Source organism: Somniosus microcephalus, chromosome 20 (assembly GCF_052327205.1).
Source record: "Somniosus microcephalus isolate GS21.2 chromosome 20, FLI_Smic_1.0, whole genome shotgun sequence".
In the NCBI taxonomy this organism is placed as follows: Eukaryota; Metazoa; Chordata; class Chondrichthyes; order Squaliformes; family Somniosidae; genus Somniosus; species Somniosus microcephalus.
In genome coordinates, this window is record NC_141006.1 from 15,284,079 (window position 1) to 15,310,193 (window position 26,115).

Genomic DNA, 26,115 nt, shown 5'->3' on the forward strand with positions numbered 1-26,115 from the left:
CCTGCATGTACAACTACGTAGTACTTACTCATCACCAGTTTCCTATGTTTCTCAATATCTCCGATCCCTGCACCGGCAGGTAAGTCATTGCTTCGTTAGACTTATCTTTATGACAGAAAGAACTGTCCATTGATTCTTCTATTGTCATTACTTTTCTTTCTTGCACCAATGCTTCTTCTCTTATTCCTTTAATCTGTTTTCCTCTTCAATTATAGCCTCCCAATCCTTAATAGCATCTTTAGTATTATTCAGAACATGAAAACTGTTCAACACTTCTTTTCCGTGCATTATTCCACTGATCTTCCAACTCTCTTACTGTTTCTCTTCCTATTACCCCTTTGCCTGCCTTTCCCCCTTTCATTTCATTAACAGGAATTCATGCAACTGGCGTATCTAATCCACTACCCATCTATCTTGCTTACTGAATCCAATACCAGCCATGTACGATCAGTGAGCTATTCACACTGAAATTAAAACTTCACACTCACAGACCTCTCTCAGCACATCAACCTTACTCTCCAAACTGCTATATGTTCCTTTAAAACCTTCATTAACTGATAGTGCTCCCAACAAGAATTCTGTCTGACCTCCGCAGCTCTGACTATAATAAACATCTCACAACAGGTACACACCACGGGACTCACTTCACATCCCATCTCCTATGTCACTAAGGTTCTGATTTTGAAGGATAGCTGCAGTTTGAATGACAATTAGTTTTTGCCTCCCTTCTTTGTTGGAGAGTGGAAAAAACAATCCAGTAATGGATTGCTGGAGAGTTAACAAAGGAACAGATCACTTCTCCGTACTCAATTTCTACTCAGGGGACTTCCACAAAACTATGCAAATTCCGATATATGTCTCTCTCCATCCCCTTGTCCCAGTGTGTTAGGCACAATACAGCATTTCAGCTGGTCCATTCAAGCCTGAAAATCATTCATTTGCACTCACCTTCCACTCAGGGTGACTTCCACAGAATTACGCAGATACTCTCACTGTCCTCTGGAGTATTCGACATCAGCCAAAATAAAACACAAATATGGAAGTCCACAGCATGAAGAATTCCTGAAAAATTCCTCTCACCTAATCTCATTTTGAGTACTGATGATTTACACGTGCCACTCAAGGTTTGCTCGTTCATTAATAATATAATTAGCATCCTATTTGATTGTGTTACAGTCTGTAGTACGGAAACTGTAAATTGCTGTAAGTGACTGCTTTGACGGTATAACACATTTCTACCCCTTCATGAATGAATTTTGCATCAAGGAGCACACTGAAAGATGCTGTGTCAAAACAATACTGAAAGCTAAATGAAGCCTCCACTCTCCAATTTATGACATAATCTGACCCTTCCCATTAGACGACAGCCTGCGTATCACTTCTAGGTATCTCTCACTCCACATTTAAATCTTCTGTATCCTAGTTGCTATTCTGTATAAATTAGCTTAAACTTTGGGAAAACTGCAGTATTTCAAATATGGCATTGCTCTTATTTAAAGATCTGGTGAGGAAAAGGTTGTCTATAACGCTGGAGAATAAAGCGCTGATTGTAACTCTCGGGTTCAACTCACATTCTGCGCTGAGTTAGATCGTCTCAACCAGTACAGCAACTGACTGCTACATGTGGCCTCAAATCCACTGGACTAGGGAGGAGAAAAGAAATCAGCTCTGGTTCCTAGTCCTGATCAATTTCCAGTGACACCTGCTGAAAAGTGTGAGTGTGCACATTAGGTGAGAACGGGATCTGCTTCAGTTGTGATGGCCTTCATGGTAAATGGCCTGTTGGCATTTACTATCCATGAAGAATGGGCGAGGTAATGGAGAGTTGCCAGCCAGAAAGAGTCATTGGCTTCAGGAAAATGGACTGCAAAATGGGAGAAAATTGAAAAAGATATAAAAAGATAGCTTGATAATCTACTTGGGAACTTCTCAAAGTTTAATTTTCCAGATTAGCTGCTTCATGTCTGCCCTGTTACATGATTTAAAAAGTTCTGAGAGACTATCTCACATAGTTGGTTGTATCATTGTCTTTTCAGTCCTGAGACTTGGGCTGGAATTCAACCTAAACTGATAGGATGCAAGTCTCAAACCTTGAACAGATGCAAGCACCCCAACTGGATTGAATCTGGCCTGTCACAATTCAGTTGTTGGTGGTCAGGAATCCAAAATCTGCTTGTAAATTGTCTCTAATTGACAATTTCACTCAAGAGGCCATAATGGGTTCTGGTAAAGCAAGCAAAAGTGTCACGTGGTGCAGGAGGGCATCACTTCTGAAGCTGAAGTTATGGAGTGCGATCTTGCCAGCCCCGGGGAGGCGGGTATGGAGGTGGGACTGCCGGGAAAATGGCAGAATCTGGGGGTGGGTGCCCAACCCGCCCCCAACCCACCTCTGTGCCAGGGGGCGGGTAGCCGACCCGTGCTGGGTCCCGTCTCCTTGGAGGCGGGAAGGGGATTAGTGCCACTTATCTGCCTATTAACAGGTAGTTAACAGGCAGATAAGAGGATTATCCCCATTTTGCCCACACAAGTGCGGGCTTCCCGAAGACTCTGAACCCCGCCAGGGTCACAGAGGCGAGCAGTGGGTCTGCAGGGATCGGAGGGGTGCAAAAGTGTGCTGTGAAGGTAAGTGATGGGTGCAAGTGTGGAGAGGTAAGTGGAAAGTGTTAGTAAAAGTTTACTTACCTTTGTTTCTTCCTGCAGGCTTCAATCGGTGAGTATGCGGAGTCTCGCACCTCCGCGGCAGAGATGACAGATGGCCGCTGCATTCTCCAATGCAGCAACCATCTCATTTCTGGTAAATAAAGAGGTTTGATGAGTCTTGAGTTCAAAAAATCATCAAACTACAGAGAATGTCAGTGTTTGACAGCTTCACAGAGCTGTCAAACGATGACAATTCATCTGTCAAAATGCAACGTCATACGTTGACGTTCTCTGTAACCGGCTTTCCCTAATTGGCCTGCTAAGCCCGCTGGGTGGACTTAACAAGGTCAATCAAGGGAAAATAGCATGGGTTGGACAGAAGCTGATGGAGGCGGGACTGAAACCCGACAAGTGGGAGTCCCGTCTCCAAAAGCTCCCAATTGGCAAAATCCAGCCCATGATATTACATAGTATTTACAGCACTGAAACAAACCATTCAGTGCAAAAAGTCCATGCCGGTGTTTATGCTCCACATGGGCCTCCACCCACACTTCTTCATCGAATCCATCAATATAACCTTCTATTCCTTTCTCCCTCATGTGCTTATCTAGCATCTCCTTAAATGCATCAATGGTAGTCGCCTCAATGAGAAACTGTTTCCAATGGCTGAAGGGTCGATAACCAGAGGGCATAGATTTAAAGTGATTGGTAAAAGAAACAGGCGACATCAGGAAAAACTTTTCTACGCAATGAGCCGGTTCCAATTTGGAATGCGCTGCCCGACAGGGTGATGGATACAGATTCAATACTAGCCTTCGAAAGGGAATTGGATGAATACTCGAAGGAGAAAAAATTGCAGGGATATGGGGAAAGAGCGGGGGAGAGGGGCTAACTGGATTGCTCTTGGAAAGACTCAATGGGCCAAATGGCCTCTCTCTGTGCTGTACTATTCTATGATTCTAACTACTTCTGTTCGCGAGTTCCATATTCTAACTACTCTCCTGAGATTCTCCTGAATTCCCTATTGGCTTTATTAGTGACTAGTTCGGGTCGCCCCTGCAAGTGGAAACATCTTCTGTACGTCGACCCTATCAAACCCTTTAATAATCTTAAAGACCTCTATCAGGTCACCTTTCAGATTTCTCTTTTCTAGAAAAAAGAGCCACAACCTGTTCAATTTTTCCTGATAGGTATAACCTCTCAGTTCTGGTGTCATTCTAATAAATCTTTTTTGCACCTTCTCCAGGGCTTCTATATCCTTTTTATAATATGGAGACCAGAGCTGTTCACAGTACTCCAAGTGTGTTCTAACCAAGGTTCTATACAAGTTTAACATAACTTCTCTGCTTTTCAATTATATTCCTCCAGAAATGAACCCCATGTTTTGTTTGCTTTTTTATGGCCTTATTAACCTGTGTCGCTACTTTTAGTGATTTGTGTATCTGTACCCCCAGGTCCCTCTGTTCCTCTACCTCATTTAGATTCTTATTTTCCAAGGAGTATGTGGCCTCCTTATTCTTCCTACCAAAATGTACCACCTCACACTAAAATATACTGAAGTTCATTTGCCAATGACACGTACGTCACATCCATGCTGCAAGTTTATTAGTGACTCCCTGTATTTTGTCGCAGTCCCTGTATTAACTACACCCCCCAATTTGTCATCCACAAATTTTGAAATTGTACTTCCGATTCACGCATCCGAATCATTTATGTAAATAGTGAACAACAGTGGTCCCAGCACCGATCCTTGTGGAACATCACTTCCCACCATTTGCCAGTCTGAGTAACTACCTTTAACCCCTACTCGCTGTTTTCTGTTTTGTAGCCAGCTGGCTTTGCATTCGGCTATGTGACACCTGACTCCACATGTTCTGATCTTAGTCATGAGTCTACTATGTGGTACCTTATCGAAGGCTTTTGGAAATCTAAATATATTACATCCAATACATTACCCTTATCTATCCTTTCTGTAACGTCTACAAATAATTCAATAGGGTTGGTCAAGCATGAACTTTCTTTTTGAAATTTGTGCTGACTTGTCTTTGTTATATTATCAGTTTCTAGATGTTTATCTATTACACCTTTGAATAAGGATTCCATTATCTTTCCTAACGATGTTAAGCTAATTGGTCTATAGTTCCCTGGACTTGTTCTATCTCCCTTTTTAAATATAGAAATTACATTAGCTGTGCACCAGCCTTCTGGCACTATTCCCTTTTCGAATGAATTTTTATATATGTGTAATAGTGCCTCTGCTATCTCTTTCCTAACTTCTTTTAATACGACCGGATGCAATCCATCCGCACCAGGGGGGTTTTATCTCTTTGACCAAGCTTTTGATCATCTGCCCTAATTTATCCTTATGTGGATCGGTGTCAAACTTTTTGTCTTAAAATACTCCTGTGCAGCACCTTGGGACATTTTACTACATTAAAGGCACTATATAAATAAAAGTTGTTGTTGTTCTAAGTTGGATTAGTTTATCAATTATCTCACCCTTTCTATCTTAAATGTCTTTATATCTTTTTTGATTTCTGCTTCTAATGTCATGTCACCATATTAATTTCCCTGGTAAGTACTGAGGCAAAGTAATTATTTAATATTTCTGCCATTTTGCTGTCATTAACTGTGTGTTTATCTTGTGTATCCCTTAGTGGCCCTATCTCTATCCTGATTTTTCTTTTGTTATTGATGTGTCTGCAGAATACTTTACTATTTCTTTTCATATCTCTTGAAAATTTAATTTTTTAGTCTCTTTGCCTTCCTAATTATTTTTTTGACTTCTTTCCTGAGCTTTTCATATTGCCTTATGTCATCCTGTCCTTGTCTATCTACTTAGTGTATGCCTATTACTTTAGTTTCAATTTTCCCCTTATTTATTTATTCATCCATGGTGTGTCATTACAGGCTAGTTTGTTCTTGATTTTTAGTGGGATATATTTCTCCTGGACTCTATTGATCACCGTTTTAAATGTTTCCCACTGCTGCTCTATTTCTTTGATTGTCAGTATTTTTTTCCAGTTTACTTTCTCTCGTTCCATTCTCATCCCCTTAAAATCAGATTTTTCCCAATTTATTACTTTAGTCTTTGTCTTACTTATGTCCTTCTCAATCTTTATCTTAAACCTTATTAAGTTGTGATTGCTATTGCCTAGATGTTTCCCAATGCTAACTTCTCTTATCTGTTCTGGTTCATTTCCCATTACTAGATCCAGCATTGCTCCCTTTCTTGTGGGGCTTTTTTCCATACTGGGTAAGAAAGGAGTCCTGCAAACACAGAAAACAACTCTATTCCCTGTACCTCTTTTGCTAGCTCTTCTTGCCAGTTTATTTGTGTGTAGTTAAAATCTCTCATGATTATTATTCTATGTCCTTTAATCAGTTCACATATTTGCTTGCATAAAATCTCCATTGGCTGGAGTCATACCTAGCACAAAAGAAGATGGTTGTAGTTGTTGGAGGCCAATCATCTCAGCCCCCGGACATTGCTGCAGGAGTTCCTCTGGGTAATGTCCCAGGTCCAACCATCTTCAGCTGCTTCATCAATGACCTTCCCGCCATCATAAGGTCAGAACTCCTCAGATAATGAAGCAGTCCATACCTGCATGCAGCAAGACCTGAACAACATTCAGGCTTGGGCTGATAAGTGACAAGCAACATTTGCACCACACAAGTGCCAAGCAATGACTATCTCCAGCAAGAGAGAGTTTAACCACCACCCCTTGACATTCAACGGCATTACCATTGCTGAATCCCCCACCATCAACATCATGGGGGTCACCATTGATCAGAAACTTAACTGGACCAGCCACATAAATACTGTGGCTATAAGAGATCAGAGGCTGGTATTCTTCAGCGAGTAACTCACCTCCTGACTCCTTTCTACCATCTACAAGGCATAAGTCAGGATTGAGGGAATACTCTCCACTTGCCTGGATGAGTGCAGCTCCAACAACATTCAGGAAGTTCAACACGATTCAGGACAAAGTAGTCCAGATAATTAGCCCATCCACCACCTTAAACATTCACTCCCTCCACCACCGGCGCACCGTGGCTGCAGTGTGTACCATCTACAAGATGCACTGCAGCAACTCGCCAAGGCTTCCTTGACAGCACCTCCCAAACCTGCGACCTCTTCCACCTAGAAGGACAAGGGCAGCAGGTGCATGGGAACACCATCACCTCCAAGTTCCCCTCCAAGTCACACATCATCCTGTCTTGGAAATATATCGCCGTTCCTTCATTGTCGCTGGTTCAAAATCCTGGAACTTCCTCCCTAACAGCACTGTGGGAGTACCTTCACCACATGGACTGCAGTATTGAAGAAGGCAGCTCACCACCACCTTCTCAAGGGCAATTAGGGATGAGCACTAAATTATGGCCTTGCCAGCAACACCCACATCCCATGAACGAATAAATAAAATATTTCTTCCTCCATATCCTTTCCACTATTAGGTGGTCTGTAGTATACCCCTATTAGCATGATCGATCCCTTCTTATCTTTTAGTTCAATCCATATGGATTCTGTTTCTAAACTTCTGTTAGTTGTCCATATGGATGCTTTTTCTAACCTTCTATTAGTTATGTTGCTAGGGCAGAATAGAGGAAGCTTTACTGTCCATTTAACTCATGATGCACCCGAGTACTGTATGAGGTAAAGTAGAATGAATATTTCAGTGCACCAAAAAACATTTTGACCTTGGAGTACTTGATGGAGCAGAATGGAGAAAGCTTTACTCTACATCTAAACTATTCATTACTTGCCGCTAAGCAATTGATACTAACACATCTCAAACCAGCAACCTCAACCATCTAGAAGGACAAGGCAGCAAGTCCATGGAAACACCATCACCTGCAAGTTCCCCTCTAAGTCACACACCAGCTGGATTTGGACATATATCACCATTCCTTCATTGTCTCTGTCAAAATCTTGGAACTCCCTACGCTAATGTTAGTCCTATATTTAAAAAGGGAGATAGGAATAGAATTGAAAAGCAGAGAAGTTATGTTAAACTTATATAGAACCTTCGTTAGACCACACTTAAAGTATTGTGTATAGTTCTGGTCTCCATATAACAAAAAGGATGTAGAGGCACTAGAAAAGGTACAGAAAAGATTCACAAATATGATACCTGAACTGAAAGGTTATAACTATTAGAACAGACAAAACAGGCTGGCTCTCTTTTCTCTAGAAAAGAGAAGGCTGAGGAGTAAACTAATAGAGGTTTTTAAAATGATGAAGGGTAGATAGAGAAGATGTTTCCACTTGTGGGGGAGTCCAAATAGAAGATAGGCAATAATAAATACAAAAAAGAATTCAGAAGAAACTTTTTTACCCAGAGAGTGATTAGACTGTGGAACTTGCTACCACATGGAGTAGTTGCAGCGAGCAGCATAGATATTTAAGGGGTAGCTAGATAAGTACATGAGGGAGAAAGGAATGGAAGGATATGCTGATAGGGTGAGATGAAGTAAGGTGGGAGGAGGCTCTTGTGGAGCATAAACATCGGCATAGACCAGTTGGGCCAAATGGCCTATTTCTGTGCTGTAAATTCGATGTACCTGTAATTCTATTTAACAGCACTGTGGGAACTCCTTCACTGTATGGACTGCAGCAGTTTAACAAGGCTCACCACCACCTTCTCGGGGCAACTAAGGATGGGCAATAAACGTCGGTCTTTCCAGTACGTCTACATCCAAAGAATTAATTAAAAAAATTAAGGAAAGTGACCAAAAAATAATCCATTCTCTGACAGTGACGTAGCTCATCAACTTGAGGAGCAGAAAAAAACACCCAATTTAAAAACAACAAATTAAATTAAAATGGTAATCACAGTTTTAAAGGTGAAATTTTCAGTCAATGCATCATTTCTGGGAACAGCTCACCGTAGCCTGCACTCCAAGTTCTGCACTGTGTTGGGCATTATTACAAGTTCAGGCTGTGGCTTTCTGAATGCCATATCCATATTTTTGTCTTTGTTTTTATTAAAACAAGATTGAAGTTGACTTATGGCACAATGATATTGATGCATCACAGCACCCTACCCTGTGCTGAAACTCAATTACCAGACATTTAACTGTGGCAGCACAACCCTTTAACACTGTGTACAATTAATTAGACAGAAAACTGTATAATTGTGGCCCAATTTGTCCCTAACTGCAATGCCCAGTAGTTTCAACAACAGGAATCATCAGGATCATCATCACAGGGACTTGATGAATTGAAATGAAATATGAAACCATTACTTATAAGATGGCCTCAGGAGTGGTAAAATAAGACCTTGTGACACCACTTTGTTTCGTACATTACAACAGTGACGACACTTCATAAAAACTACTTCATTGGCTGTAAAGCGCTTTGGGATGTCCTGAGGTCGTGAAAGGCGTTATATAAATGTAAGTCTTTCTTTCTTTCACTTTGTCACAGGACGACTTTCAATGAGCGTGACATGTACCAAATAGCCCTGTTTCGACACTGCTGCTACCACTTCTCAGCATTCAAATAATAATAATATAATAATAATAATCAACTTTATTAAAGGACACCTGCAATGCAATGTTCAAATGAACTTCAATGTGCAAAATAACATTAAAATACCTAAAACATAACATTAATCCAATGTGATCTACTTCTTCACCAGCCATGTTCCAATATACAAAAACCAAGGCCACAAATCTAGATAAAGTGCATAATCACAAGTTTCCATATTCGGTTTCATAGCGCAACCCCTAAAGTCCCTAAAATTCCTCAAGCTAAAATTACGTCCCCATTTTAGACTGATCCAAGTACGATAGCTTATTTAAATATAAGGGATAGACCCAACTGAACGTAGCACACTCTGCTATGTGCTTAGGTCCACTGGCTTAACTGTGGTACTGGGATCCTGTGATTCCCTTTATGAAACAGATCATCCGTAAATGACTCAACGCAAAACTAACATATGTAAACTTCCAAACTGTTGAAAGTCATAAAACGAAAGCCTCTGACCCTCGAGGACATCACCTTTGAAAAGTAATTCAGATAGTGTTGTTTTTCTTTACTCAAGAATCACCCGCATTCTCTTTGCAAGTTCTAACATTTGCGATATTTCATCTCCAAGCCCGCCAGCGCGCCTCGGGCCATCGATAACACACCAAAGGTGTGAAGGTTCACGGTCAACTGGGGTTAGAACGCACTATGCTACCACCAGGGCGCGAAGCACTTCTAATTTCACAATAACCTTTATTGAGAACATTTATATATGCCTGATAAATATTTAAGTTAAAACTTCATTCGGTGTAACAGTTTTGCATAAAAAACCTTACTCCAATCAAAAGATGATTTAAAAATAGAAATGAAACAATGTATGTAACAGAAACATACACAGTGTAATGCGGTCTTTGTGTAACCACCCCCCCCCCCCGCCCCCCAGTAATATTAATTCAATACTGGTCCTTTCCCAGGGATTTTTAAAAGACACGCCAATTATATTTTACTGTAATCTTTGAAGCATAGGAGAAAATAAAATCATAAATGAATTCCAAAACAGCCTGTAGGCGTGAAATGCAATCAGGCATTTTATTTTTTTTACTATACTCACCGAATCTCTCGGTTGCTGGGCTAAAATGGCGAAAGTGGCCAGTTGATTACAGAGACATTTAGTGTGTGCTGCTTGTGTATGCACTGTTTCACAGCCCTGAGGGTCCCAGCTCCCTGGACCAGAGTCCCTGCGATAAAGAGAGGGAGGGAGAGAGAGAGAGAAACGTGAGATATCAGACAGTAGCCTGCTTTCATTCTGCTTAAATGAGCGATCAGCTAAGCACTGTTCAGTGATGAAGGGAAGGAAACGGGAAAACAAACACATTAACATCAGGCAAGTGTTGTTACATCAATCAATGAGCAGACGAGATCCCCACACTCTCCGTATCGCCGTAAGGATCGCGCACACGTTACCATAACGTAAAAGCTCTTTAATGATAATTTAAAAAATCCTTTCAGACCACGTTTAGTCTGATGATCGGTGTATTTTTCTCTTCAGTTGCCCACCTCTGTCACTTCGCGCAACTTCTTCTTTCCCGCGTTGAGCTCAGTGCAAGTGAACGCACCGCCAGCAATGCCAACACGTCAGCCGGCACTCGTTCAATGCTCAGCGGCGAGCTGCCAAAGCCACTATCGCTTCCAGTCATCTCCTATCTGGGCGATGGATCGCGCCGCTGGATCGATTCTCTCCCCCTCCCCCAGCAAATCTCTTTGCAAATGGCCTAGATTCTGGCGCCGCTCACGCTGGATTGAACCAAGTGCTCAGGAACTGAAGTATCAGCAACGGCGGAGAGTTTGGGGGAATTAAATCGAGCAGGGGCTACAATGCAATTCATCACCTTTCTCAATGACGATGGTCTCCCAGCGTCAGCCCAGAATATACGCCAGACGCAAGCGTTTTTAAACTATGCGTATTGATTCCGTGGCAATAAAATATGCCCGACTTTAATTTAGTCCTTTTGGAAAACAATTTGTGAAGGATCGGGCGCCCGTCATTTAATGGTAACATTTGAAGCAGTACATGTCAGCAACAAGACCGAAATGAACATCCAGCTCAGAATTTTCCCTGCCCTTTGGTAGTTCAAATAGTCATTCCCCAAAATGTTGGGAGGACCAAAGATTGGGAGTAGTGTAAACAATACCTACCTTGTTTTGACAGGGGTGCTCAGCTCTTCAGACCAACTTAAAACGGACAAGCTAGAGAACCCAGTGACATTCACTCCCCAAAACCCCTTTAGCATGGAACATAGCAACATAGGAACAGGAGTAGGCCATTTGGTATCATTCTGGTGAATATGCGCTGCACCCCCCTTCAAGGCCACTATATCGTTCCTGAGGTGCGGTGCCCAGAACTGAACATGGGAACATTTAGCCCCTCGAGCCTGTTCCACAATTCAATGAGATCATGGCTGATCTGCGACCTAACTCCATATACCCACCTTTGCCCCATATCCCTCAATACCTTTGGTTAACAAAACTCTATCAATCTTGGATATAAAATTAACAATTGATCTAGCATCAATTCCCGTTTGTGGAAGAGAGTTCCACACTTCTACCACCCTTTGCTTGTAGAAGTCTTTCCTAACTTCACTCCTGAAAGGTCTGGCTCTAAGTTTTAGACTATTCCCCTAGTCCTCGACTCCCCAACCAGCGGAAATAGTTTCTCTCTACCCTATCAGTTCCCCTTAATATCTTGAAAACTTTGATCAAATCACCCCTTAATCTTCTAAATTCCAGGGAATACAAACCTAGTTTGTGTAATCTCTCCTCATGATTTAACCCTTGGAGTCCAGGTATCATTCTGGTAAATCTACGCTGCACTCCCTCCAAGGCTAATATATCCTTCCTAAGGTGTGGTGCCCAGAACTGCTCACAAGGTCTAACCAGGGCTTTGTATAGCTGTAGCATAACTTCTAGCCCCTTGTATTCTAGTCCTCTAGATATAAAGGCCAGCATTCCATTAGGCTTTTTGATTATTTTCTGTACCTGTTCATGATATTTTAATGATCTATGTACCTGGACCGCCAAGTCTCTTTGGATCTCCACTGTTTCTAGCTTTTCACCATTTAGAAAGTACTCTCTTCTATCCTTTTTAAGTCCAAAGTGGATGACCTCACATTTACCTACATTGAAATCTATTTGCTGACTCTCTCTGATCAGTGGAAAATTTTCACGGTGTTGAGTCAGTCTATCACTAATTATAAACTCTAGTAATTTTCTGATAACAGATGTTAGGCTAACTGGTCTATAATTCCCTGGTTTCCCTCTCACATTTCTTAAATAGCAGAGTGACATGCACAAGTTTCCAATCTAAAGGAATGGTTCTTAAATCGAGAGAACTTTGGAAGATTATAGTTAGAGTATCTGCAATGTTCTCACCTACTTCCTTTAAAACTCTGGGATGGAAACCATCTGGTCCCGGGGATTTTTCACTCTTTAGTGCCATTATTTTCTTCATTACTGTTATTTTGCTTACGTTAATTTTATTGAGTCCCCGTCCCTGATTCAATATTAGTTTCCTTGGGATGTCCGGCATGCTATCCTCTTCCTCTACTGTAAATACTGACACAAAAATAATTATTCACAAAACCGCCATTTCCTTATTTTAATTGACAATATCACCATTATCAGTTTTCAAGGGGCCCACATTGTTCCTGATTACCCTCTTTTTCCTCATATAATTGTAAATATTTTTTGTGTTGAATTTGCTATCCCTTGCAAATTTCTTTTCATACTCCCTTTTTGTAGTTCTTACTATCTGTTTTGTCATCTTTTGTTGTTCTTTGTATCTCTCCCAGTTGCCAGGACCTTTTTGAATTTTTGCATGCTTTTTCCTTTAGTTTTATGTTGTCCCTTACCTCTTTAGTCGTCCATGGCTTTTTTTTGGCAAATAGAGTGCCTGCCCCTTAGGGGTGTAAACTGATTCTGTATCATTTTAAATTATTTTTGAACACCTCCCACTGATCTGTAGTTTTACCCATTAACTGATTTGCCCAGTTTACTGTGGACAGTCTCTGTCTCATCGCATTGAAGTCAGCCTTACCTAAATCTAGAATCTTAGTAGCTGTTTCACATTTCTCCCTTTTGAACACAATGGGCCGTATATTCCGATGCCTACGGGTGTGTATGAGCTGTGTGCACACCCGTAGGGACTTCGGAAGTGCCGGTTTCAGGCATGCGAAGCGCATGCGCTGAAACCCGGTATTTCCGATCTATCAAGAATGCTCTTGACAGATCGGACGCCTGCCCTGGTGAAGGGCCTCTGCGGGTGGATAGTTCCGCTTTCTGGAGAACCTCCACCCGCAGAAAACCCTTAGAAATCATACGCCTGGTAAAAGCAGTTTTTACCAGCATAAGAGTTGAAAAAAGTTTTTTTTAATTTCACTCATTTATCATTTAAAAATACTTTAAAAAAGGTAAGTTTATTTTTAGCCCCATAAAAAACTTTATTTTTTTCAAAAAATTAAATTTTTGTTTAAAATATTTAATTTATTGTAATTTCAACTCATTTTAAAAATGTGATGGTTTTTTAAAAAATTATTTAATGTTTAACAGTGTTTTTGGAGTGATCTCCATTCATATATTTGACAGGTCTATCTGTCAAGTGTATGAAGGGAGATTCCCTTCTCCTATTGGCTCCCCATGGCCCACGTGATCCCAGGGACGCTTGCGAACTGCCTGCACCCCTGGGATACGTGGGCCCTGCGCATTTTGAGTTTGGAGAGGCCCAGGAGCGGAAGTATACACACCTCGGGAGCCCTCAGGTAAGTTCGTAGATTTTTTCCAGATCGGAGGCCTCCGCACGCAGGAAGCCTCCGATCGGAAAAAACGGGCCTATGTTGAACATGAACAGGTTATGCTCGCTATTAGATAAATGTTCACGCACAGTTAGACTGTTAACTATATCTGGCTCATTATTAAATGTAATATGGCATGCCCCCTTGCTGGTTCTAGGACATATTATTGCAGAAAACTATCCTGAACACACTCAAGAAATTGATGTGTGCTAGTCTGCTTATCCCAATCTATATGAAAGTTAAAATCCCCCATTAAAACCACTTTGCCTTTATTACATGCTTGTCTAATCTCTGCATTTATACATTATACCACTTCACAGTTGCTACTAGGGGGCCTATACACAACTCCCACTACAGTCTTAAATCTTTTTCTATTTCGTAATTCTACCCATAAAGTCTCCACTGCCTGCTTAAATCCGTTATATCCTCTCTTATTATAGATGGAAAATTAAAGCATCTCCATCATGTGACTGCGGAGCTCCTAATCAGACCCTGGAGCACATCATCGCGCACTGCCCTCAGAGGAAATTCACAGGCAGCCTACAAGATAGCCACACTGTTACACCGGAAGCTTTGGCCTGGATATCTGACTTAGATATTGACATTTGATTTGCTTTGCTACTACTATACGAAAGAAGAAGATTGAAGTGATTTCATCCTTTATTCACTAAGGCTACGCCTCCCCTTCTAATATTTTGTCTATTTTTTCTGTAGTTCTTATAACTTGGTATGTTTTGAAACAATCATATGGTCCATCAAAAAAAACTTGAGCACTTTTATTTGTCAGATATAAAAGTATTGGAGATGGGGAAAATAGTCTGTTTGATTGGGAGGTCATTGAAACCTCCAGTAACACATCCAATCAGAGTTGTCAACCCTAGCACCTACAGAACTGACAAATTCCATAAATTAATACCTAGGAATGATTAAGTAAAATTAATCCCCCCTCCCCATCATCTCTTTCCAACTCTTCCTCAGTCTCACCTGAAGAAAATTGTCAATAACACTCACACATCTGGCTCAAATAGCCATGGTTTCATGCCCCAGTTTGGGACTTAAACAAACACAGATTATGGGTAATGTTCCAGGAGGGAGGGCTACTTCGTGAGGGATGCTGTCCTTCTGATGTGACTTTAACCCGGATTTTGCGTTAATAACAATGAGTAAATCAGACAGCAACATCCAGAGTTTACACATGCATAGTTAAACGTGGAAATCTGGAAGTTACTGTCCAAGTTGCCCTGCTCCTCCACAAGCTTTGCTATACCAGTGCCTCGCCGAGAGATTCGGCATTAAAATACATGAAGAGCATGAAGTTGCTGTACTTACCCATTAAACACGCCAGAAAAAGTTAGGGCTTGTGCATTAAGGTGTGAGCGAGTTTTTAAAGACGTGTTAAGTCTTAATTACTGCCAAACAACCTCACTGACGCTGAAAATTTACTTTTGCAAGTGTGGAATTGCATTCCTTCAGATTTTAATTATTGTTGGAGATTTTAAAAAGTTAAAAATTGAAATAATTTTTTTTAACATTTTCTTTCTGATTCTTTTATCTCTCTCTTAATCCCATCTATCTTTTCCTCTTTATTTCACTTTCTATACATGATTTTACATTGAACTAAATATTCTAATTTATACTTTCTGGTTCAGACTCTGCGGCCGAGAATTTCCTTACCCCGGCGAATCCGGTGCGGCCAGCGTCGGTGGCAGGTCACGGACCCGCTGCTCACTCCATTCCGCTCTGTAAAATTATTTTCCGTTGATAGGGCTTGTTAAGCCCACTCAGCGTGTTTCCCAGTCCAATTGAGGAAGCGGGTCTGGTGACGTCATTCACGATGCGTCATCAGCTGGTTCCCTTAAAGGGACAATGGTCAACTTTATTTTGACATTTGCTGTCAGTGTGCTACAGCACTGAAGTGGTGCAAACACTGACAATGATTGCACAGAGGTGTAGTGCTGCACCCAGGTTCTCCCATGACTCCCTCCATATGCTTATGGAAGGAGACAGAGCATGCAGGGAGGTCCTCTTCCCTTCCGATGTGTGGAAGACACCTCCCCAGGAGACCAACACAGCCGGCTTGCACATTGCAGAGGAGGTCATAAACAGGGATGTGGTCAGGAGGACCTGGGTGCATTGGCGCAAATGTTTCAATTATCTCATTAGATCATGAAAAGTTAGTACAAAGCCACACTCAACTTCATCCTGCTGTGCCTCTCATCACATCCCCATCACTCTGCCTTCCCTACTCTACTCCTGCACATCCTTACTCACACCAAACTACCTTGCACCTCCACCTAACCCTCTCTATCTACATTATCACATTCCCATCTCACTAACCACCCCTCACACTCACCCTCACCCTAGTGCAATCATACCAACTAACAACACACAAGGGTAGGCACTTGGGTGTTTTATCCAAAGTTCATGTAAAGTTTCTGCTAATGAGTTGTCAAACACTAAAACCTTTATTTTCAACACTTTGCATTCTTGGACAGATTTGTGTGCACCTTGGGAAGTGGTTTAGTGAGTTGCAGTGAATGGTGAGATATAACGGTAGCCCCACAATGGTGGTGAGTGTAAAAGGAATGGCTTGGACACTGTAGGGATGTGTTGGTGTGGGGTGGTGCCAACCTGGCGCATCATGTGGCAGCCAGGGTGTACGGCGTCAAGTGAAGTGAATCTGGCCATGGTGAGGTCATCCCTGGCCTCCCGGGCAGCAATCTGTTTGGGTGCTGATGCCCTGTGTGCTGTGCAGCATCAGTTGATTGCGGAGAAGGTTGGTGTTGTTGTTGGTGCTGCTGGTATGCCTGGTGTTGGGGCTGATCGTGGTGGGATTCTGAGGACCAAGGTGAGATAATTTCAAGGGCACGGATGCTGATGGAATAGATGACAGGTGAAGTTGAGATAGAAACATCGAAGATAGGAGCAGGAGTAGGCCATTCGGCCCCTCGAGCCTGCTCCGCCATTCAATGCCATCGTGGCTGATCATCCAAATTCAGTACCCTGTCCCTGCTTTCTCCCCATATCCCTTGATCCCCTTAGCCTTAAGAAATATATCTAAATCCTTCTTGAATATATTTAATGAATTGGCCTCAACTGTCTTCTGTGGTAGAGAATTCCACAGGTTCACCACTCTCTGGGTGAAGAAATTCCTCCTCATCTCTGTCCTAAATGGCTTACCCCTTATCCTTAAATTGTGACCCCTGGTTCTGGACTCCCCTGCCATGGGGAACATCCTTCCTGCACCTAGTCTGTCTAGTCCTGTTAGAATTTTATAAGTTGCAATGAGATCCCCTTTCATTCTTCTAAACTCTAGCAAATATAAGCCTAATCGACCCAATCTCTCTTCATACGTCATTCCTGCCATCCCAGGTATCAGTCTGGTGAATCTTCGCTGCACTCCCTCTATGGCAAGAACATCCTTCCTCAAATAAGGCAACCAAAAGTGCACACAATACTCAAGGTGTGGTCTCACCAAGGCCCTGTACAACTGCAGCAAGACATCCTTGCTCCTGTACTCGAAACCTCTCGCTATGAAGGCCAGCATACCATTTGCCTTCTTAACCGCCTGCTGCACCTGCATGCTTACCTTCAGCGACTGGTGCACAAGGACACCCAGGTCTTGTTGCACTTCCCCTTTTCCCAATTTATTGTCGTTCAGATAATAATCTGCCTTCCTGTTTTTGCCACCAAAGTGGATAACCTCGCATTTATCCACATTATACTGCATCTGCCATGCATCTGCTCAATCGCCCAACCTGTCCAAATCGTACTGGAGTTTCTCTGCATCCTCCTCACAGCACACACGCCCACCCAGCTTTGTGTCGTCTGCAAACTTGGAGATATTACATCTAGTTCCCTCGTCTAGATCATTAATATATATTGTGAATAACTGGGGTCCTAGCTAGTTAGATGACAGAAGTCAACGGTGAAGAGGTTGTTCCAATGAGGTGATACTGGATAGAGAGTTTACTCCAAACACTTGCAACCTGCATAAAGCTCAATCTGTCTTCTAAATGCAGTAAGCAACAACTTCTGAGCTTGGAAATTGAACAGCTGTGAGATGGGAGCTTTTATAACATATTTGTATCTGCCAAGTAGAGATCATTTCATGGTAACACAACTCCCGACCTCCATACCTCATGTAATCCCCGAGCAGCATGGACCACATGGGCGACCTCATAAAATTTAAATGCCTCCGCCGCCGCTGCATGTCGGGTCTGTTCAGCGTTGACAGACCCGACATCTGGGAATGTCGTGTGGCGGCAGGTTGACAGCGGGTTCCCTACCCGCTGTCAAAAATGTTTTTCCCACCCGACCCACCACCAAACTAACTCATTGATCCCCCTGAAAAATTCTCCCCCATGTCCTCCTAACCGTATCCCTGCTACTGACCTCTTTGATCTCCAACCATGCCCTTTTTGGTTGTTTGCATTGATCACAAGAGGACCTCCCTGCGCGCTCTTACGGCCTGCACCAGAAGTTCAAGGGAGGCATTGAATCTTGGCACAGCCCTCTGCCTTGTCTCCTTGACCCACAGTTTTATCACGTTACTGACTTCTGGATACTGACTTATTCACTCCTATATCAACCTTCAAATGAGATGTGTGCAAGGCTGCTTTAAATATCCACGCTGGAAACGAGTCATTGATGATGTCATCAGACCCATTCCATTCAATTGGGCTGGAAAACGCGCATGACTGTTTTAATTGGGGCCATTAAGTAAAACTCGCACTGCAGAACGCGCTGTTCACATCTTTGGGTTCCCAACCCGCTAAGTGGCCTGCATGCATGCAACCCGACTCCAAGGTAAAGATTCCAGCCTTTATTTTCAATAACTATGTCCATTTACTTGTGGAAGTCTGGCTCACTGTCTTCAGACATTTCTTCGTGGTCTACACATTTCTTCTCTTTTACAAAAATAAACAAAATCCTGCTCCATGTTTGCACTCCTCCTTTGTCTCACTTGACCACGAGAATGGGAAGGTCACTTCCAAGGCAATCTAGCCTGTGGGATAGACTTAAGAAATGGGAAAGGAAATAGGAAAATTCTTGGTATGCATTACAAGATGAGATAGAGAGGAACATCTGCAGACAGCTGATCAGTTAAGTCGGAAAAGAATGCAAGAACTTGCATTTATGTGGCACTTTCCACAAACTCAGGATGTCCCAAAGTGGTTCACAGGCAATTAAGTACCATTTTTTAAAGTGCAGTTATTGTTATAATGTAGGGAAATGCAGAAACCAATTTGTGCACAACAAGGTCCCGCAAACAACAATGAGATAAATGACCAGATAATCTGTTTTTAGTAATGCTGGTTGAGAGATAAATGTTAGCCGGGACATTGGGAGGACTCCCCTGCTCTTCTTTGAATAGTGCCATGAGGTCTTAAGTCCACCTGAGACAGCAGATGGGGCCTCAATTTAACGTCTTATCCGAAGGGCCAGAAATAATAAAAACAAAGTAGTAACATTGTATAATTTTAACTATCCCAAGATAATTCACGTCATCAAGTGGGGAAGACTTTTTAGAATGCATCCAGGACTGCTTCCTAGACCAGTATGTTTCTATCCCAGCAAGGAAAGAAGCACTCCTTGATTTAGTTCTAGGAAATGAAGTAGGGGCAAATAATTGATGTAACAGTCGGAGAACAATTGGGAAACAGTAATCACGACATAGTTAAATTCAATGTAAGAATGGAAAAAGATAAAGAAAAGTCAAAGAAAAGGGCGCTGAACTGGAAAAAGCTAAGTTTAGCGAGATAAGGTGGCATCTGGTCCAAATTAACTTGGCAGAAAAGTTAGCAAACAGGGCAATGGACCAGCAATAGGAAATCTTCAAATGTTAGATGGTTAGAGGACAAAATGTATGCCTACAGGATGAAAAGGGGATGCATCAAAGAATAGAGTTCCATGGATAAATAGAGAAAGAAATAGATATAGGAAATGTAGTGGACAAGTGAAAAGGACATTTGAAGTGTTAAATGGGAATATGAAGAAAGGCTTGCAGATAATATAAAAGGACATAGGGCTTTTATAAATATATAAAATGTAAAAGTATTGTTAAAGAGAGGGTAGAGCCATTCAGGGATAAAGAAAGGAGTTTAAGGTTTAACAGAGATAATGGCCCAGAAATTCAGGTCGGGGGCTTCCCGCGGGTGCAAGCCCCCGACCTGCACTTACCTAGCGCGCCGGCCGTTGAGCTGTGGGCCCTGTGGAATTCCGATCCGGGGCCTGGTCCAGCTGCTGGCGCGCAGTGCTTGCGTATCCCAGGGGTGCAGTTAGTTTGATGCATCCCCTGGGATCACGTGGGCCATGGGCAGCCAATCAGAGCAGGGACTGCTCCATTCACAAGTCTGACAGGAAGTGCTATCAAGACTTATAAATACTACAGCCCCAAAATAGCACTAAACCTTCAAATAATTTTTTTTTTTAAATCACATTTTTTAAATAAACTATAAATTACATGAAATAACTATTTTAAACAATAATTTAAATTTTTGAAAAACATAATTTTATATTCTAACGGGGCTAAAAATAAACTTACTTTGCTTTAAAGTATTAAAAAATAATAAACCTGTGGAAAAAATGTTTTAATTTTAATTAATTCACCACTTACCTTGTAAAAAGCAGGCCTTACGCCTGCTTTTTACATTTCTAAATTCTGCAGGCTTACGTTCCTGGAGATATCCAAATTGGAGCGCAGCCAATGTACTATCTTTGTTCAAGATGTTCGTACAAACTGGGGTCAAGCAAGGCTGTGTCATCGCACCAACGCTCTTCTCGATCTTGCTGCAATGCTCCATCTCACCCTCAGTAAGCTCCCCGCTGGAGTGGAGCTAATTTACAGAACAAACGGGAAACTGTTCAACCTCCGTCGCCTCCAGTCCAGATCCAAGGTTGTCCCATCCTCTGTCGTTGAATTACAGTATGCAGACAACGCTTGCACCTGCGTTCACTCGGAGGTCGAATTCCAAACAATCGGCAACATCTTCACCGAAGCGTATGAGAGCATAGGCCTTGCACTAAACATCCGTAAGACAAAGGTCCCCTACCAACCTGCCCCCGCCACGCAGTACTGCCCCCCCCCGATTATCAAAATCCACGACAAGGCCTTGGACAATGTGGACCACTTTCCATACCTCGGGAGCTTACTGTCAACAAGGGCAGACATCGATGACGAAGTCCAACACCAGCTTCAGTGTGCCAGTGCAGCCTTCGGTTGCCTGAGGAAGAGAGTGTTTGAAGACCAGGACCTCAAACCCAGCACTAAGCTCATGGTCTACAGAGCAGCAGTGATTCCCGCCCTGCTGTATACCTCAGAGACATGGACCATGTACAGCAGGCACCTCAAAGCACTGGAGAGGTACCACCAATGCTGCCTCCACAAGATCCTGCCAATCCATTGGCAGGATAGGTGCACCAACGTCAGTGTTCTTGCTCAGGCCAACATCCCCAGCATCGAAGCTCTGACCACGCTCAATCAGCTCCGATGGATGGGTCACATTGTCCGCATGCCCGATACGAGACTCCCAAAACAAGCGCTCTACTCGGAGCTCCGGCACGGCAAGAGAGCCCCAGGTGGGCAGAGGAAACGCTTCAAGGACACCCTCAAAGCCTCCTTGAAAAAGTGTAAAATCCCCATCGACACCTGGGAATCCCTGGCCCAAGACCGCACAAAGTGGAGGAGAAGCATCCTGAAGGCGCCGAACACCTCGAGTCTCTTCGCCGGGAGCAAGCGGAAGCCAAGCGCAAACAGCGGAAGGAGCACACGTCAACCCAAGCACCCCACCCACCCGCCCCTTCAATTACCATCTGCCCCACCTGTGACAGAGACTGTAGGTCCCGCATTGGACTCATCAATCACCTGAGAACTCATTTTTAATGTGGAAGCAAGTCATCCTCGGTTCCGAGGGACTGCCTAAGAAGAAGAAGTTTGTTCAAGAAGTGAGGGAACAAAAAAACAAAGCAACAAAAGACCAGTTAACCTACCATCAGTTGTGGGCAAGCTCTTAGAACCAATCGTTTGAGATAAAATTAACATGTAGAAATGCGTGGATTCATTAAAGCCATGATGGATTCGTTAAAGCCATGATGGATTAGTTAAAGCCATGGCATGTTTAACACATTTATGAGGTTATTTTTTTAAAGTGACAAAATGGACAGATAAAGGAAATGCAGCTGTTGTAGTGTATATGGATTTTCAGAAGGCATTTAATAAGGTATCTCATACTTGTCAGTAAAATTCAGGCATAAGGTGTAAGAAAAAATGCAGCAGCATGCATAGAAAGTTGGTTGGCAGACAGAAAACAGAGTTAGGGTAAATGGGTATTGTTCAGATTGGATACGGGTTGGAAATGTGTGGCCCAGTGGTCATTGTTGGGTGTTCTTTTGTTCTCTATATATATAGATTTTGATTTTGATATGTGGAACACAACCTCAAAATTTGCTGATGACATAAAAATAGGAAGCTTGGCAAACAGTAAAAGACTTTGGGGGAAAAATGTGTTTGCTTTGCACCTCCCTGAGAGGGCGCTAACAGGGCGCAAAGCAACTAGCGCCCGGGTGCGGCGCGGCCAACGCCTCCCGCGAAATTCAGCGGGAGGTTAGCGGCGGCGGTAACCATTAGCGTCCCATGGCACTGCGCCGCCGGTGATGATGTCATCGCCGTGCGCAGCACCCCGTTCGTGCCCAAGCCGTGATCTTCAGTAGCGCTCCCTGACTTACCACCGGATGCTATGTCCGACAGGGTCAGGGGGGCCTACCTGCGGCCGGGGTGGCGTTAGTTAAAGGCGAGGTGCCGGGCGGCCATTTATGTTGCTGGCCTTTTGCCAGCACCTGCCTTTGCTGCCGTCCCTGGCCTCCTGTGCACCGCCCCCCCCCACTCCGCAGAGTGCCAGCTGCGCTCCATGAGCCCGGCACTTCTCTTGAGTGCCGGGCTCTTTTGCTGGCACTCCGATCCCGGCGGCCCAGCTGGGCCTCGGGTCGTGCTGCACAAGGCCCCTCCCCTTTAAGAAGGGGAGGAAGGCCTGCAATACCGCGGCACATAGTGCCGTGATATTCCCTCGCAATGCCCCAAGAGGGAGGCGGGGCGTTTCCAGTAGCACCCCGCTTCCCTCTTGGGGCGCTACCACTCAATTTCAGCCGATAGGGGCACTCATTTTAAAGTAGCACCCCGGCGAAGTTAGCGCCCCAAAGGGGGCGCGACTCAATTTTTCCCCGATTGGGCAACTTGTGGCAGATACATTTTAATATAAATATGAAGTAATGCATTTTGGGAGGAAAAACAAGGAATGAGAGTATATATTCAATGAAAAGACACTAAAATGTGTGAATGAACAGATTGGCCTAGAGGTTCAAATTCATAATTCCTCAAAAATACGAGTGCAGGTAGATAAAGCAGTAAAAAAGTTAGCAGCATTTTGTGTTTCATAAATTGGGGCATAGAGTACAAGAGTAAAATAGTTATATAAAACAATGGTTAGGCCCCAGTAATTATGAGCAGTTTGGACACTCCATTGTAGGAAAGACATTAAAGCCATAGAGAGCGCACGGTATAGAGTCACTGGGATGATGCCAGGGATAAGAAACTGTAGCTATGACGAGGAACTTGAGATATTATGACTTTTTCAATGGAGCAGAGAAGCCTAAGAGAAGATTTAATGGCCCAGAAATTCGGGTCTCCATGGGTGAGCACGCACGGGTTACTCACCCGTAGGCCCAGTGGAAGTGCCGGTTTCCTGCATGCACTGCGCATGCACGGGAAACCGGCACTTCCGTTCCCCTGAAAGGAGGGGTTAAGAGGTCGAACACGTGCGCAGTAGAGGCTGCGCGTGCGCATCGAACTTCGTTTTTTTTTACAGGTTTTCCCGGGAAAGTAAGCCTGCAGAAGTTAGAAATGTAAAAAGCAGGCGTAAGGCCTGCTTTTTACAAGGTAAGTGGTGAATTAATTAAAATTAAAACATTTTTTCCACAGGTTTATTATTTTTAAATACTTTAAAGCAAGGTAAGTTTATTTTTAGCCCCGTTAGAAAATAAAATTATTTTTTCCAAAAATGTAAATTGTTTAAAAGTTATTTCATGGTAATTTATAGTTTACTAGCTGGAGTGCCCGGCGGTGCCGAGGGGTTTTTTGAGGGCATGTTGTTATGAAAAAAGTAGAAATAATTTTTATATATATAAATGAGTTTGTCTGTCTGTCTGTGTGGAAGGAGAGAGAGTGAAAGAGAGAGAGAGAGACTGGGGGGGCAGAGAGGCCCGGGGATCGAGAGAGAGACTGGGGTGAGAAGAGAGAGACGGGGGGGGGTGTAGAGAGAGACTGGGGGGGAGGAGAGAGCGACTGGGGGGGAGAGAGAGAGAGAGAGAGAGACTGGGGGGGGGAGAGAGAGAGAGAGACTGCGGGTGAAGAAGTGCGGCCGCCATTTTGTGAGGTCGGCGGGAAGTTCCCTCACCCTCTCTCTCTCCCTCCCCCTCTCTCTCTCTCCCGCCCCATCTCTCCCCTCTCTCTCCCCGCCCCTCTCTCTCCCTGCCTCTCTCTCCCTGCCCCTCTCTCTCTCACCCCTCCCTGCCCCTCTCTCCCCCTCCCTCCCCGCTCTCTCTCCCTCCCTCCCCTCTCCCTCCGACTCACCATGGTACCAGAACGGAGCATATCCGACACCGGGAGTCCGGGTGCCCATTGCTCTGAAGCGAGCCCGGGGTTCCTCATGGTTAACGCGCGGCGGGCCTTTGGACCCGGTTGGCCGGGCGTGCAGTGGAACGGCCTTTCGCTGCGGACTTCCCGTGTCCGATATCGGTCGGGAGGATGACTCGTGTGAAAGCCCCGGTTTTCCCGGTCCCGCACTCACCGGCAAGAGAGAGAGGGGGAAGGAGAGAGAGAGAGAGAGGGAAGGAGAGAGAGAGGGAAGAAGAGAGGAAAGAGGAGAGGGGGGGATGGAGGAGAGAGAGAGAGAGAGAGAAATTTTTTAAGCTTCAGGGCCTGGCTGGTCTGTAATGGCCGCCACTCACCTCAGTAATGGCAGTTTGAAGGATTAGGACCCGCCCACAAACGCCAGGCTTTGTTGTAAAACTGGTATGAGACTGCTGGGCTGGTCACTCTCCCTCTCCCCTCCCTCCCCCTCTCCTCTCCCTCCCCCCTCTCCTCTCCTCTCCCTCCCTGCCCCTCTCCCTCTCCCTCCCCCTCCTCTCCCGCCCCCTCTCCTCTCGCTCCCTCTCTCCTCTCCTCTCCCTCCCCCTCTCCTCTCCCTCCCCCTCTCCTCTCCCTCCCCCTCCTCTCCTCCCTCCCCCTCCTCTTCTCCTCTCCCTCCCCCTCCCTCCCTCCCCCTCTCCTCTCCCTCCCTCCCCCTCTCCCTCTCCTCTCCCTCCCTCCCCCTCTCCTCTCCAAACTCCCCCTTTCCTCTCCCTCCCTCCCCCTCTCCTCTCCTTCCCTTCCCTCTCTCTCCCTCCTTTCCTTTCTCTCCCTTCCTCCCCTCTCCCTCCCTAGCGCCTCAGGCCGGCCGGGCTCACCTCGGTAACAGAACGGAGTCAGTCCGACAACGGGAGGCCGGGTGCCCAGCGCTCACGAAGCGAGCCCGGGGTTCCTGACGGGTAACGCGGCGGGCCTTTGGACACGGTTGGCCGGGCGGCAGATGAACGCCTTTCGCTGCGGACTCCCGTGTCCGAGATTGCGGTCGGGGACGGCTCATTGGAAAGCCCCGGTTTTGCCGGTCCCGCACTCACGGCAAGGGAGAGAGGGGGAAGGAGAGAGAGAGAGAGAGTGAAGGAGAGAGAGAGAGAGGGAAGAAGAGAGGGACGAGGAGAGAGAGAGAGAGAGAGAGAAATTTTTTGAGCTTCAAGCCAGGCCAGTCTGTAAATGCCACCACTCACCAGAATAACGGCAGTTTGAAGGATTAGGCCCCGCCCACAAATGCCATGAAACGCCCCCCCGTGACGCAGCGCGCGGATTGGTCAACCTTCACGTCACTCAATGCTAATGAGCGGATTTCCCCCGTATGATTGGCCAACCGCTAATGAGCGGAATGTTGAACGTTTTTTGTCTACTGTCCGAACAATTTTTGTCTGACCAAAAAGTAAATACACCTAGGACACCCTCCTAATCATAACCTTTCTTTTGATATAACATATGTGTAGGTACGCTCTATAACTTTTGAGTGATGTCTC

General features: G+C 44.3%; 1 protein-coding gene across 10 annotated transcripts in view; it reads right to left on the bottom strand.

Annotated features, from left to right (window-relative positions):
* Nucleotides 1-26,115, bottom strand: part of LOC147103064 (adhesion G protein-coupled receptor B2-like) — a 1,231,153-nt gene that overhangs the window by 321,548 nt on the left and 883,490 nt on the right. For all 10 annotated transcript variants that reach the window (XR_015072890.1, XM_085962346.1, XM_085962351.1 and 7 more), the window contains one exon: nt 10,224-10,350. Coding sequence is in view for 9 of the 10 variants with exons in the window: in XM_085962346.1 (XP_085818472.1) it covers nt 10,224-10,350 (127 nt within the window). In the remaining variant the exon portion in view is untranslated. The remainder of the gene's footprint in view (nt 1-10,223; nt 10,351-26,115) is intronic.